This window comes from Orcinus orca, chromosome 3 (assembly GCF_937001465.1).
Source record: "Orcinus orca chromosome 3, mOrcOrc1.1, whole genome shotgun sequence".
NCBI classification, from domain to species: Eukaryota; Metazoa; Chordata; class Mammalia; order Artiodactyla; family Delphinidae; genus Orcinus; species Orcinus orca.
Genome location: NC_064561.1, coordinates 149,342,842 through 149,356,405, shown reverse-complemented (window position 1 = coordinate 149,356,405; position 13,564 = coordinate 149,342,842). Strand labels below are relative to the sequence as shown.

Genomic DNA, 13,564 nt, shown 5'->3' with positions numbered 1-13,564 from the left:
GCTGTGATCCTGGACATCCCAGCCTCCAGAACTGTGAGAAATAAAGGTTTGGTTATAAGTCACCCAATCTGCGGTATTAGATTTTGTTATTGCAGCTGGAACGGACTAAGACATTTAGGAATTATTTTCCTCAGGATTACCTGCTTTATCATATTAGGATATTAAAAAGCATGATGGAGTTGAGTGGAAGCATGCCTCATTTTCTGACAAAATCTGTCTTTAAGTTGAAAAGAAGCAGCTGGTGAGGGAGATTTTGCAGAACAAAGGCCATAAATAGTGTGCAATTTCCTTCACTTCCTAAGAGTGCAAAACTCAATAAAATCATGTTGGGGCCTGTTCTAATCTATGAAGACGTTTTTTGCCAGTATTGGCACCGATGCCAGTAGCAACATGTCTTAATTCTAGACCCAAGTAAAACTGTCAGCAGGCATCCCTGGCCCTTTGTGGAGCACCTGATGCCCAAATCTTTACCTGAATTCCTCCTCTTCTGCCCCACTTCCATGTCCACACCTTCTAGGCTCAACTGCTGGGGCTGATGGGAGAAGAGGAAGCGTCTGGAGACCTGGGTACAAGGCTGTCTCTGCCACTTACTGTGTGCCTTTGAGCAAGTCATTTTACCCCATGAGCTTCTGGTTTCCTCATCCATAAAGTGGAAACATCAATACAAAACTCGCAGGATTGATGGTAAGAATAGATCAATCACATGCTAGATTAGTGTCAATGAGGAGTATTAGACAATCGGCCATTTGGTGATATTTTTAACCTACATTAGGTTCAGCACCTCCGTGTGCTTCACTAACACCTCCAAGTCATGCTGGCAACACCAGTGCCAGAGTGGCCGGCAGCGACTCAGACGCCTGACACTTGGCTGAGTGGACCCTGTGCTCCTGCCATCTGGTGGCTGTTTATGAAAACGACCTCTTACTCTACATCCCGAAGCCTCTGTGAGCAAGGAGGCCCAAAGAGCAGCAGAGCCTTGAAAGGTGGTTTAGGAATGAAAGAATGTAGGCTCCTTCTTTAGGAAACCATAAAATCATCCCACACAGGACCCAACTCTGGACCGCTTACAAGCGCCAAGAGCTGACTCTAGGAGGCAGATGGCCCCCAGAGCAAAGCAGGCGTTTTTGTCAGCATCCAAATTTGTCAGTCCAAACAACAGCAGATGCTCAAACTACTCCATGTTTTAAGGTGATATTCAGCTAAAAGTTTTCTATGTAGAAAATGAACTCCGCTGTTCATGAACTCTAAATGGTGCAATAAGAAATATACTAATTCACAAAGGAAGCATTCTTACCAAAAAATGTTAACTCTGAACATGAGCCTGAGGAAACAGACAAACACAGAATGTAGAACAGGTTCTGGCCTATACTCTTTTTTTTTTTTTAAAGTTCATGCCATGGGAAGAAAGAAAGAAAAAAAGCAGAGGGACTTTCTTAGATGAAAAGATACTAAAGAAATATATAGAGATGTGGGTGGATCTAAGACTGTCATACAGAGTGAAGTAAGTCAGAAAGAGAAAAACAAATATCATATATTAACGCATATATGTGGAACCTAGAAAAATGGTACAGATGAACCGGTTTGCAGGGCAGAAATTGAGACACAGATGTAGAAAACAAACGTATGGACACCAAGGGGGGAAAGCGGCGGGGGGTGGTGCTGTAATGAATTGGGAGATTGGGATTGATATATATACACTAATATGTATAAAATGGATAACTAATGAGACCCTGCTATATAAAAAAATAAATAAAATTCAAAAATTCCAAAAAACAAGAAATATAACAATTGCAATATATGAACCTTGATTAATTGGTTGGAAAAAAATCTATGCTCTGGAGATAGTTGGAAAAATTTGAATGTGGAATCTGAACATATATATTATATCATATATATGATGAAATTGTTGCTAGGTATAAAGCTGATTATGCGATTATATAGAGAATGTCTTTATTCTTGAGGGATGCCAAGTTGTAACACTAAAAGAAGTTTAGGAATGAAGTGTCATGATGTTTATAACATTTTCAAATGGTTAACGGTTCAGCAAAAAAATTATATCTTTATGTATATAATGTTTTATATATACATGTACAAGGAGAGAAGAGAGAAAACAAAACAAATGTGGCAGAATATTACCAAGGATTAATCTAGGTAAAGGCATACAGATGTTCGCGGTACCATTCTTTCCACTTCTCTGTAGGTTTGGAAAATATCATAATAAAAAGGTTGGAGAAATTCGATTTGTATGCTGTGCTTAAAATATTATGTGAAGATAAGTATTCTCTCTTCATTTCATTTTTCAGTTGAGTATATTATTGGCTCCATTTGCATCTGTATAATTGTTCCTTTACAAAATTATATTTTGCTTCGCCCTGTTCCCTGTTGGAACATTCACATGATATATTTATAGCCAGCCGTGGCCAAGTTCACTCAGGACTCATCTGTGTAGCTTCATCTGTACTCTCTCTAGTAAGGAGTTTTATGGCCATGTGTTTGATGCCTCCCCTGATGTGCCCCTTTACTGTTCCTCCTGCTGGGGTGTTTCTTCTTACGGCAAATGTTGCCTTCAGCATCTTTCTTGCCTGACTGTTCTTTCATCCACTGCTTAATAACGTGATTGTGCGGGCTGACACAGATTCTTCTGCGCTTGACGTGAAGGCTGCCAAGAAGGGAAGAAAAAAAAATCACTGATAGAAAGTACAAGTCAGTAAAAACTTAGTGAACTTATAGGCAGTTCCCACTTTGGGACAGTGTATCTTTGGACATAGACTGAATCCTAAAGCTGAGGACCACAAGGATGAGTCTTTACTATGGTGCTGCCTGTGGTTCCTCAAACACCTGCAGAAAATACTAAAAGGAGAAGGAGAAGGAATTGGAGGGGGAGGGGAGGGGGAGGGAAGAAGAGAAATAAGATCCCACATGCTGCACGGCATGGCCAAAAGATGAAAACAAAAACAGAAACAAAAAAACGCAGTGCTCTGCTCAAGATATACAACTTTGCCTTGTGTTTATGTTTAGAAAGAGCTAGAAGCTCTTTAATGAAATCACTGTAGAGAAATTTTAAACAAACTGCTGTCTCAGACATCAAATATTCCAGTGATTGTTCAAAGGGTGTGAACCAAAGGACCTATTTCTAGGCAGAAAGGACAAGGAAATAAATCTAGTGAGTTCAATGTAAGTTAATTTATATTAGTTAATTGTGATTAATAATATTGATACATGCTTTTTGGGAATTGTATTTTCAACGCTTGCAATATTTTCTACATCTAAAACACTTGTCTCAAACCTTAATGTCTTTATACACAGTCAAGGTTAAGGGACTACATTTTGGATAAGTAAAAACATGGTCTGTAGTAAAACAATTTGAAAACAAGAGAACATTTATTTATTTATGTCGAATCAGAAAACACAACAGAGATGACCTGTAATTTATGATTACAAAATACTACATAGTCCAATTTCATCTTATTTGAGACCAGGTCATAACTACTCTATATTTTTCAGCTGTCTTATCAGCACAGAGGGGCCAATTTAAAAACTTGTACTTGGATGAAGTATTTTTAGATCCAAGTGATTGGCTTCAGAGTTTCCCTTTAATTAAAATTGAGTCCTTTTTAAAATGAAGAATCATGTTTTTGATCATATTTTCCTTTATCGAAGTGAGGATTTGCAACATTTCTGTACCTATACCTTTTATTTTTTAACATTTATTTATTATTTTATTCATTTATTTATTTATTTTGGCTGCACTGGGTCTTAGTTGCTGCATGTGGGATCTTTAGTTGCGGCATGTGGGATCTTTAGTTGCGGCATGCGTACTTTTTAGTGCGGCATGCAGGCTTCTTAGCTCCGGCGTGGGGAATCTATTTCCCCGACCAGGGATCAAACCCAGGGCCCCTGCATTGGGAGCATGGAGTCTTACCCACTGGACCACCAGGGAAGTCCCTGTACCCTACACCTTTTAGATCTCTATCTCACACCTGCTTAACCCAAAGAAACTTCTCTGGAAATTCTGAGAATAGTGTCCCCTGAGAGTCCCCAGCATCTATCTCTTACTCATATACACACAGACACCTCCTCTGGTTCTCTCTCTGTGGCTTTCTGGGAGTCCCACGGGAGCCCTTACAAGTTCTGAAGGCTTTTTTAGTCTGAGGTGACGTATGCCAGTGAGGTGGAGGGAATTGAAAGCTGAGAATCTAGCATTTCTGAGAGCAGCCTCAGGCAGATTTACTTCAGCTAGGTAGGGCTGACACAAATACCCAGGTGTTTCCAATTTTCCAGAGCATTGCCTATCTGTGAACTGCCTATGAATTTTCACTCTGCAACTATTACCAGCACTATTTATTCAGATTAAATAAAAACTGATGGGATCTTGGCCAGGCATATACTATGGGAGCTTTTCAAGCCCGTTGGGAACGTGAAGCATCCCCTCAGAAGGGAGCTCATCAGTTAGTATTCCCCGGATTGCTATGGGAGTCACTGGTTCCCGCCGACTAACCCTCCTGAGCTGACAGCGCCAGTGAGGGGCGTGATCTGAGGAGACACTGAGAGAATTTCCGGTCCTCTCGCTTCTCCCCCACAGACACCCGTGCTTATTAAAAGTTTGGGTCAGGAATTGTCTTCCTCCGTACATCTAACCCCAAGTGTGATATTTAAACTTTGTTGGATATGAGATCCTTTTGAGGAGCTTGTGAATTCTATGGACCTTCTCCCTAAGAAAATGCTCACACATTCATACCCACAAATTTCAGGGAATTCACAGCCCCCTGACCTGAAGAAAGTCTATCCATGGACAGCTTACAAACTCTTCCTCTGAACTTCTGAGAATATTTTCTTGGAGAAGTGTTTCTCAAGGATGAGTAATGGATGGATTCCTTTGAAAGGGGGGAAAATGTATCTTAAATCTCAGAGAATGGTCTGCAGGACCCAGTTGGATAGAGTCTCCTGGGGACTGCAGGAGGGCAGAGTCTGTTTTGTTACTGCTGTATCTTTGCACATAGAAGGGTACTGGGTAATCGCTAATCAATATATATTTGTTGAATTCATTCAATTAATGAAGAGGTTCCCCAGTGACTCAGGAACTCAGGCATCAGCATTGGGCTTATTTGTGTCACCTGGAGCCACAAGTGGTATTAAAACCAGCACTCCTGGGAGATGCCTAATGTGCCCTTGTTACGATTTAAAGGTGCCAAATGGTTTGGAGTTTGGGAGAACATTTTATGGGTAGTCCCACCGTTGTTTTGAGAGACCTTGGAATATAGTGTTCTAAACGAAGAGACTTGTGTTCTCATCCCATTTCTGCTGTTCACTAGCTATCTGTCACCAGATGAGCTATGTCATCTGCTCAGTGACAGCGTTCTCCTGTGCGACATGGATATGATTTACGCCTTCCTCACAGCATTATTGTCAGAACCCAGATTTGCTAAGTACCAATGCATTTCCGATTCTAAAGTCTCTGTGGAGACGTTGAGTACATCAGTAAGTCCGGAGTTTTGAATAGCTGAGCCATGGGTGGAGGTAGGAGGGGTGAGAACATTCACCAAGAGCCAATAGCCCAGAATCCAAAGCAAAGAAGGGCATTTGAACTTGATTGCACGTAGCACTTGTGACAGGTATGGACACCTCCACGCTTCTGTTTGAATCTTACATACACTTCTGATGAATTCAGAGAGGAAAAATCATAGCAGCCCATTACTTGCAGGGAAAAATTATAGTTAAAGCCATGAAATTGAATAGAGTCATCTTCTGTTTTTATTTTTGCTTTTGTTTTCACTCAGAATGTCCCTTTTTGGCTGAGGAAAGTCGTGCACACTGTCTGGTGACTAAAGGCATTTCCCTCTCAACACAGCAGTGCAGTGCAGGGAACGGAGGGTTAGCATGTGCCTCTGGACATCCTGGCACAGAGAGAGTGCGCATTCACGCCACCCTCCCCTCCCTTGTTCAAATAATTATATGTATGCCGCGTATCAGGCAAAGTCTCCCCAACCTACTGTTCACTAGACGAGAAACGACCACTCTGCAGGTCTAGACCTCCCTGCCCAAGAACACTCACATGACAGCAGCCAAGTCACAATCCCCGTCAGCTCTCTGAATGCTACATGTAGTCACTCTTTCCAGAAGCCTTCTGGAAATATGATGTGAAACCTCAGTGCAGCAGCTGGAGGCAATGGGAAGTATGGCTAAAAGAGGAGAAGAAAGAAATGTGAACTCTCACAGTTTACCGAACACTGGCCTGGCTCTTATCTTGAAGACTCTAGAGAACAGAATGTTAACCCACTGAAGCAAGAGGCAAACACTTACTGGGGGCTTTGTACATGCAGACTCCAGGGCAGGACACATCTCTACCCTACAGAACTTACACTGTATTGGGGGTGGGGAGATAAAACTAAGCACAAGCAAAGACACAAAACAAGGCAAGAGTTGAGAAACAGCTTCAGATGATGTTACTGGGGTTGCAACCGTACTTGCTTAAAGAGGTGAGGTTGACAAAGTGTCCCATGAGCTCCGAAGGGAGCAACCACATGGGTCCCTGGAGCAGGTTTGAAATGGACCCACCAGGGAAGTTCTTAACTGAATCTTTAAGGAGTTGGATGGGTGGAGAAAAATGGAGAAAACTTGTCCAGGCCAAAGGAAGTGCATGGTCAAGAGTTCTGAGATAGGAAAGCCCAGGGCACATTTAGAGAATAGAGAAAAATAGACCACTTGGTGTGAACTGAGTGGCTGGGAAGCTGAGTAATGGGAGGTATGTTCAAAGCATAGACTGAGGTCACACCCCATTGAATGTCAGTCTAAGGAGGTTTATCTTTTATGAAATGGAGTCCATTAAAGATTTGAGAAAGGAGAAGGGTTTTAGGAAAATTTGTCTTGCAGTAATGAGCTAGTGGGGATAAGATAAGGGAGGAGTGACCGGGGCAGGAAGTCAGGTTAGGAGGAGCTTACGTTACCCAGATATAAGGAGAAAAGGGCAACAGAAATATGCAAGGAAATCTAATCTCCTACTAAAATGTGTACCTGCAAATCCCTACGTGCCACATGCACACAGTATTCTATGCTCCCCATTCTTCCAAGTGGGTAATACATTTTTTTTAAAAAAAGTTAGAAATTATAGTCAACAGTGGCTGCAGTCTCATAATAACAGACAGAAGTTAGCCCCTGAATTAGAGGTTAAAAGAAATGAGTAAAACCCCTCAGTGGTGTCAGCTCTAAGCCATAGAGGTCCCTGCTCTTGGGACAAGGAGAGATTATAAGTGAGAGAAGCCAGATTCAAAGAGCCACATATTGTATGATCCCATTTATATGAAATGTTCAGAATGGGCAAATCCATAAAGACAGAAAGGAGATTAGTGGTTGCCAGGGGTGGGAGTAGGAGGGAATGGGACATGACTGCTAATAGGTGCAGGGTCTCTTTTTGGGTTGATGAAACAGGCTGAAATTAGATTTTTAGAATTACAATTGTAATTTAGAATTACAATTCTGTGAATATACTAAAAGTCACTCAGTTGTACCCCTTTTTTTGTTTGTTTTTTGGGTTTTCTTAGCCACATCCCGCAGCTTGAGGGATCTCAGTTCCCTGACCAGGGATTGAACCTGGGCCCACGACAGTGAAAGCCCGGAATCCTAACCACTAGGCCACCAGGGAACTCCCCGAATTATATGCTGTTTTTGGAGGGTGGGGGCGTGCTGAGCTTTGAACCTAGGCCCACAGCAGCGAAGCACCAAGTCCTAACCACTGGACCACCTGGGAATTCCTTATTTCAATTTTTAAAAAATTACGATGGGAGAAGGACACTGGTTGTCCTCACATTTATTAATGCATTGATTTCCTTAAACTAATTGTTTCTTTCTTTAGCTACGCTGTGCTTCCTATTCTCCAAGTCAAACTGTTTTACTATCCCAAACAAGGTTTTGGGTTTATTCATGTAACCATTCGTTCATTCACCCATCTTACTATATAAGAATTACTATGTGAATTCTTATAAATGAAATACTATCTATATTTATGGCTATGAGCTCTTTTACAGTGAATCACTATGCTGGACCTTGGGGGTAGAAAGATGAAGAGTTACTACTACACATACTTCTGTTATTAGTTGTAACCCAGGCAACTATAAAATATGAAATGGACTTTCAGAAGCATTGTGGGAATTAAGAATCATAGGCAAACCTATGTGCTTAAGAATTTGAGTTTTCGGAGTGCTGACATCAATTCAAAGCACAGTTTTAAGCCAGAAAAGCACTCAGGACCTATATGTACTTAATAAACTGAATTATATTTCTCAGATATAAAGGTAGGCTGGGCTCACCTGGAGATCACTTAACCTAAGACAGATTAACTATCGAAAGGCAAGAGGCAGGCCAGCATTTATCATATGTTCACAGATGTGACTGGTGCCCTAGTGAGGCAGCTGGAAATGTAAAAGGCCAAGAAAGATGGAATCCTCTGAAGCGTGCACAAGGAGTTAAGCAATGAAGAATCTTAACAGGGTGGTTTGCATTAGGGCAAAGGTAAGATTCTTTTAGATAACATCGCCCCCTAGAGGTTTTCTAGAGCAGCTTCCTATCAATATTTCCATTTTGAAAGAACCACCAGGAACTTCCTCTGATTTCGATGATAAATATAAATATAAAAACATATTTTTATTTTTGCATTTTTATATTTTTGCATCTATGTTTATAAAAAAGATTACTCCATACTTTTATCCCGATATCATCCTTGAATGTTCTGAGTGTTAACGTTATATTAATCTCAACAATGCGTTGGGTAGCTTTCTCTGTTTTTCTATTATTTGAAAAAGTTTGTGTAAGACAAGGATTACCTGTCCCTCCAATGTTTGGTAAAACCTCTAAAACCATTTAGGTCTACTGTCTGTCTGAAGAAAAGATGTTCAATTCTGACTTAACTTCCTTAGTAGTTACATGTTTATTTAGATTTTCTGTAACTTCTCCAGTCAATTTTGATATCTTAGCTTTCTAAGAAATTGTACATTTCATCTACAATTTCTAATGTTTTGTCACTGAAAGAGTTCGGAACACGCCACCCCAAAATATGCCACTCTGGCATGTTGATTATTTTAAGTTAAAGCCACTTAAAAAACCAACAGATGCAGAAATGGTACTCTGACCTTCCTAAAAGCAAGAGAGAAAACTTCCACGTAAAAGGTACTCTCCCAACACCTGGGGAAGAAAGAAATTTTTAGCAGCAGAGGGTGGTACCACCCCACCTTCTGGGTGAAGTGAGATGGTATCTCCACCCCACAGGAAGCTGAAGCCAAGGAAAATCTGCACAAACGAACCTTTTTAAACGAAGCCTTATGTTCCTAGTCACTTTTCCATGGTTAACTGCTTTAGCCCAAGTTCCTTTGTCTTCTCACGTTTTCACAATTACCACTCTTTGTCCAACTTAATATATAAGTCGTAATGTTACCGAACCCAGGTCCAGCTGCTCGCCGCTCAAAAGCCAATAAAGAGGCGAGGTTGGTGGAAAGGAAAGTTTACTTTATTTTGGATGCCGGAAACCGGGGTGGGGGCAGGGTATGGAGGGCAGACTCCTGTTCAAAGGCCGACTCCCCCCCTGACAATCAGGGAGCAAGAGTTTTTATAGACAGAGGGAGGGGGCTACGTGGTGCAGAAGCTCTGACAGTCATCGGTGGTCTGACCAGCGTCATATCGATTGTTTTCGGTACAGTTAATCTTCAGTTCCGGATTGGTTTGTTCCCATTTCTTTCGAGGCCAATTCTTGGAACTGTGGCAGCTTATGTACAGCTCACCGGATATGGCTCAGAATATTGTCTATGGACCTTAAGGAGAAACTAAAAGTCCTTGATTTTGCTTAATGACTAAACTATTATAATTTGGTCTCCTTTGACTGTTTTCCTGTTCCTGCATTTTCTCACTTCTCTGATGAAACTTATTCTTTGGCTCAATTTTTTCCACAGATAAAAGGCAGGTTGAGGACATGGGGGGTGGGGGGAAGGACCATAGGGTCCTGCTCCATTTCAGTAACTCAGACTGCTTCTTTGGGTCTTCATTTCCTCGTGAAGGTGATTTTGGACGCACGCAGCAGTAAGCAGCAGCTTGTAACAAGCAGCAGTGAGCAGTAGTTGGAAGCAAGATCTTAGTTCCCCGACCGGGAGTCCTAACTGCTAAACCACAGAAGCCAGCGGCTAGGGCCTAAACCCCTGCCTTGTCAGGAAAGAATTCAAGCGAGGAGGCAGAAGGTAAAGAGAAATGTAAAAAGTTTTTTGGAAAAGCACAGTACATGCGGAAAGACGCACAGGCGCACAGGCAAACTCCGAGAGAGAGAGTCGCACCTTTGGGAAGTTTAAATCCTTTATGAGGGGCCAGTTTTCTGGGTCCTTGTCTCCCTTCTGGCCAATCATCTTGCTTTGTCCCCCTAGGCTAATTTGTCTCAGGACCCTCCCCGTAGGTGCGCACGCACTTCTCAGCTAAGATGGATCTCCACACAAAGGATTGGGGGGGGTGGGGAAGCAAGACTCATCAGGGCCTGGCGTTGTTCCCTGACTTTTGACCCCCAAGGAGACTTTCTGTGCATGTTTAGTGTCTCCCTTGCCCCAAGGAGGGGGGGAACGGAGATCCCTTGATCCTTTACTCAAACAAGGTTTTGCCCCTCTTTGTTCTTGCCATAACTGTTATCTTAAGGCATCCACAAGAGACAAAGCTTGGCTATTTACCCTGTCCCTGTTATAGCTTCCATTTTGGAGAGTAAACAGGAGGCTGATTTTAAATGTCTAACCGGGAGCCCATCTAACTCCTGTCTCAGGAAATGCAAACAGGAGGCTAGTTGTAAGGGTCCTGCCTGAAGCCCACTTTTTTCCTACCCCAAGAAATGTAAACGGGAGGCCAGTTGTAAATGCCTAGCTTGGGGCCCATCTATCTCCTGCCTCAAAGGCACCCATTAAATAAATTTGTATGCTTTTCTCTTGTTAATCTGTCTTTTGTTACAGGGGTCCTAGTACAGAACCTAGAAGGGTAGAAGGAAAAATTTTTTTTTCCTTCCCTACATCACAGCACTATCTTACCGTATCTACAGTTGAGTTCTTTTTTAGTATACAGTGTTTGAAGAGGCAGTTCCTGTGCAAAGTAACCGTTTAAAAATCTGGGTCTAAATAATAAAGAAAATATATTTATAAATTTACAAAAATCATTTTCTTAGAAACTAAAATTATGCATTGAACTCATTGGTTAAAAGTGAAATCACGAAACATTTATTCTGGAAAACAGCGGAGGTGCTATTTATTATAACAGGTAGGATACAGCTAAATTTAGCCTAAGTGCATTTATTTAAAACACAAACACGATAAAATAAAAGGTTCAACTCGCGACCCTAGAAAAGGAAAATCAGAGGAAACTAAAACGAAGATGGGAAAAAGACACCAGCACGACGCTGCGGCGCTTTACGGCTGTCGCGCTACACCTATCTGTAGGCAAGGCGGCCGTGGATCTGGAGACTAGGTGCTGGAGCCGAAGCCCCGGCCCAAAAAAGGGGAGGAGGAGGAGGAGTGCGGGGCGACAGCTGCGGGCAGCGGGTGGTGCTTGTCGTCGCTTGTCTGGGCCACGTCCCGCCGCTTTTCCGGTCTCTGCGCCTGTGCAACCTGCTGGGCGCCACAGGCAAGGTGGGCCTGCTTTTCGCTCAGCGGGTGTTTGGTGCTTGCGGCGCAGGGAGGGCGCGGGAGCGGAGAAGCGGGCAAGTATAAGGAGTGCGCCTCCGGGAGGGTTACATCACGCGACCGGCGTGGTGGCTGGGCTGCTTACGCGCCCACGGACGTCAGCCAGCGCGAGCCTCCCCGGCCGCGACCCTGAAACAGCAGACAACTGCGCCCGCCGCCCGGACCTCCCCGAGCGGAAGCGCGAGTCCTGCCTCTGCCCGGCGGCTCCTGAGGACGCGCTCTGGCGGCGCGGGAGAGCCTGGCCGGGGCGTGCAGGGCCAGCCTGGCCTACCGCGGGCTGTCCTTCCTGGAGCTGTGGGGCAAAGTCAGTTGCGCTGGGCACGTCTTTCCTACCTTCGTTAGTGTTTTGGGTGCTTGATCTATCCGTTTCTCATGCACATAGGTAAGAAATCTTACACTGTTGTTGAGATTATGTCAGATTTTTTTTTTTTTCCTTGCCAGTCTGTCAGCTTTTACAATGCATCGCTTGGGGTTATATTTTCAAACGCGTACAAGTACCCTTCCGGTATGCAGCCGGGATTGGAGTAGAAGCACTAGCCTCGGTTGCCAAATTTAAAGGGGCGCCAAAAAACTCAGTAACGAAGACAAGTCACATTTTAATGCAGCATTTTTTAAAATAAGAATTAATACAAAGACATATATGATGAATGAAATACTGCAATTTTAAATAAAAACAAAATTCGACCCTGCGCTTGCACGACTCACCTCGGTCACATCACTTCCCCACCCTATTCTCAGCCTTGGGTGAACCTTCTTGGTGAATTGATTGTACTTATCCTTCCCTAAGATTCCTCTAGGGCTATTACAGACTTTTGCGTAAATTCTGTTTTTCTGATATTAATAGCGTGACACTAAACTTTTGGTTAAATTTATTTATCCATCTTATTTTGTATTTTCAGTCATCTTTTTTCTTTGCTTTTTTTCCCCTTCGGTTGGATTGATAAGTTTAATACATTTCCTTCAAAAGTTTTTTTAATGAAAACTTAGGCTTGGTTAGGTCAAGAAAAAACTTCCCTGGGAGAAGAGCAACAATATCTCATACAAATCTTTTTGAGTTTGAATCAAGTATTATTTTACAATGAAGGTAATTGCCACATCAGTACAATTCAGCAGCGTTTATTGAGCGCCTGCCTTGTGTCAGTCATTGTTCCAGGCACTAAGTATACAAAAATTAGTGAGTCACTGTACCTGAACTCAGAGTCCCTACCCTAGCAATTTCCTAATATCTTAGAAGACCTCCTTGCTGCATGTGACATTTTTACCCTTTCCGTCCTAGAAATTTTCCATATCCCTGATTTTCAAGACATTAAATTCCTCATTCCCCTAATACAGTCATTCCTCTGTGTCCAACTGAGGACGTTATCTCCTGCCACTTTAAACTTACTCCTTTTCATTTTCGCATCTCATTTAACCATCGTTTACAGTTACCCAAGCCAGAAACCCGTGTGTCTTTCCATCCTCCTGCACTCCACAGCCAGTCACAAACACCTGTAAATTTTACTCCCTGGACATTTCTCAGATTTGTCTCCCCCTTTTCGTCCCTGTTACCACTGCCCAAGTTCCAAACCTCATCAGTTTGCTCCTGGCCAACTGACCCTCCCAGTTGCCTCTGTTTTCCCAGTCTTGCTCTTTCCCCACATGGATCTGAGGTCTCACAACGCCCTGTGCTTTTCTGTCTTTACCATATATAAAATTAAGCGTTTACACGACTGTCTTTTGACTGTGAACTCCCTCAGCATACCTTTATACCCACACCACATAGCACAGTGCCTGGCATTAGTGCTGAATGTCTCTTGAGCTGATCTAAACTCTGTTGTAGTCTTGTATCATGTTTCCTTTTATCTTGTTTTAAGGCTTTTAAATATTTTTCCTTTTTT

At 42.6% G+C, this 13,564-nt stretch overlaps 1 protein-coding gene across 1 annotated transcript; it reads right to left on the bottom strand.

Moving 5' to 3' along the window:
• Positions 1–1,173: 1,173 nt before the first annotated feature.
• On the bottom strand, positions 1,174–6,523 carry CCL28 (C-C motif chemokine ligand 28). Its single transcript, XM_049707877.1, has 3 exons — positions 6,448–6,523; positions 6,053–6,179; positions 1,174–2,659 (listed from the first exon to the last, which is right to left on the bottom strand). Exons 1-3 carry the CDS (start codon positions 6,521–6,523, stop codon positions 2,467–2,469), a joined length of 396 nt encoding a protein of 131 aa, XP_049563834.1. The 3' UTR covers positions 1,174–2,466.
• Between the last annotated feature and the right edge of the window lie 7,041 nt (positions 6,524–13,564).

Coding starts and splice junctions, on each gene's coding strand:
- CCL28 (XM_049707877.1), bottom strand. CDS start 6,523: ATGTGGTTGCTCCCTTCGGAGCTCATGGGACACTTTGTCAACCTCACC. Junction 6,180..6,447: donor CAAGTACGGTTGCAACCCCA/GTAACATCATCT, acceptor CTCCTCTTTTAG/CCATACTTCCCATTGCCTCC. Junction 2,660..6,052: donor TGTGACTTGGCTGCTGTCAT/GTGAGTGTTCTT, acceptor CCTTCTTGGCAG/CCTTCACGTCAAGCGCAGAA.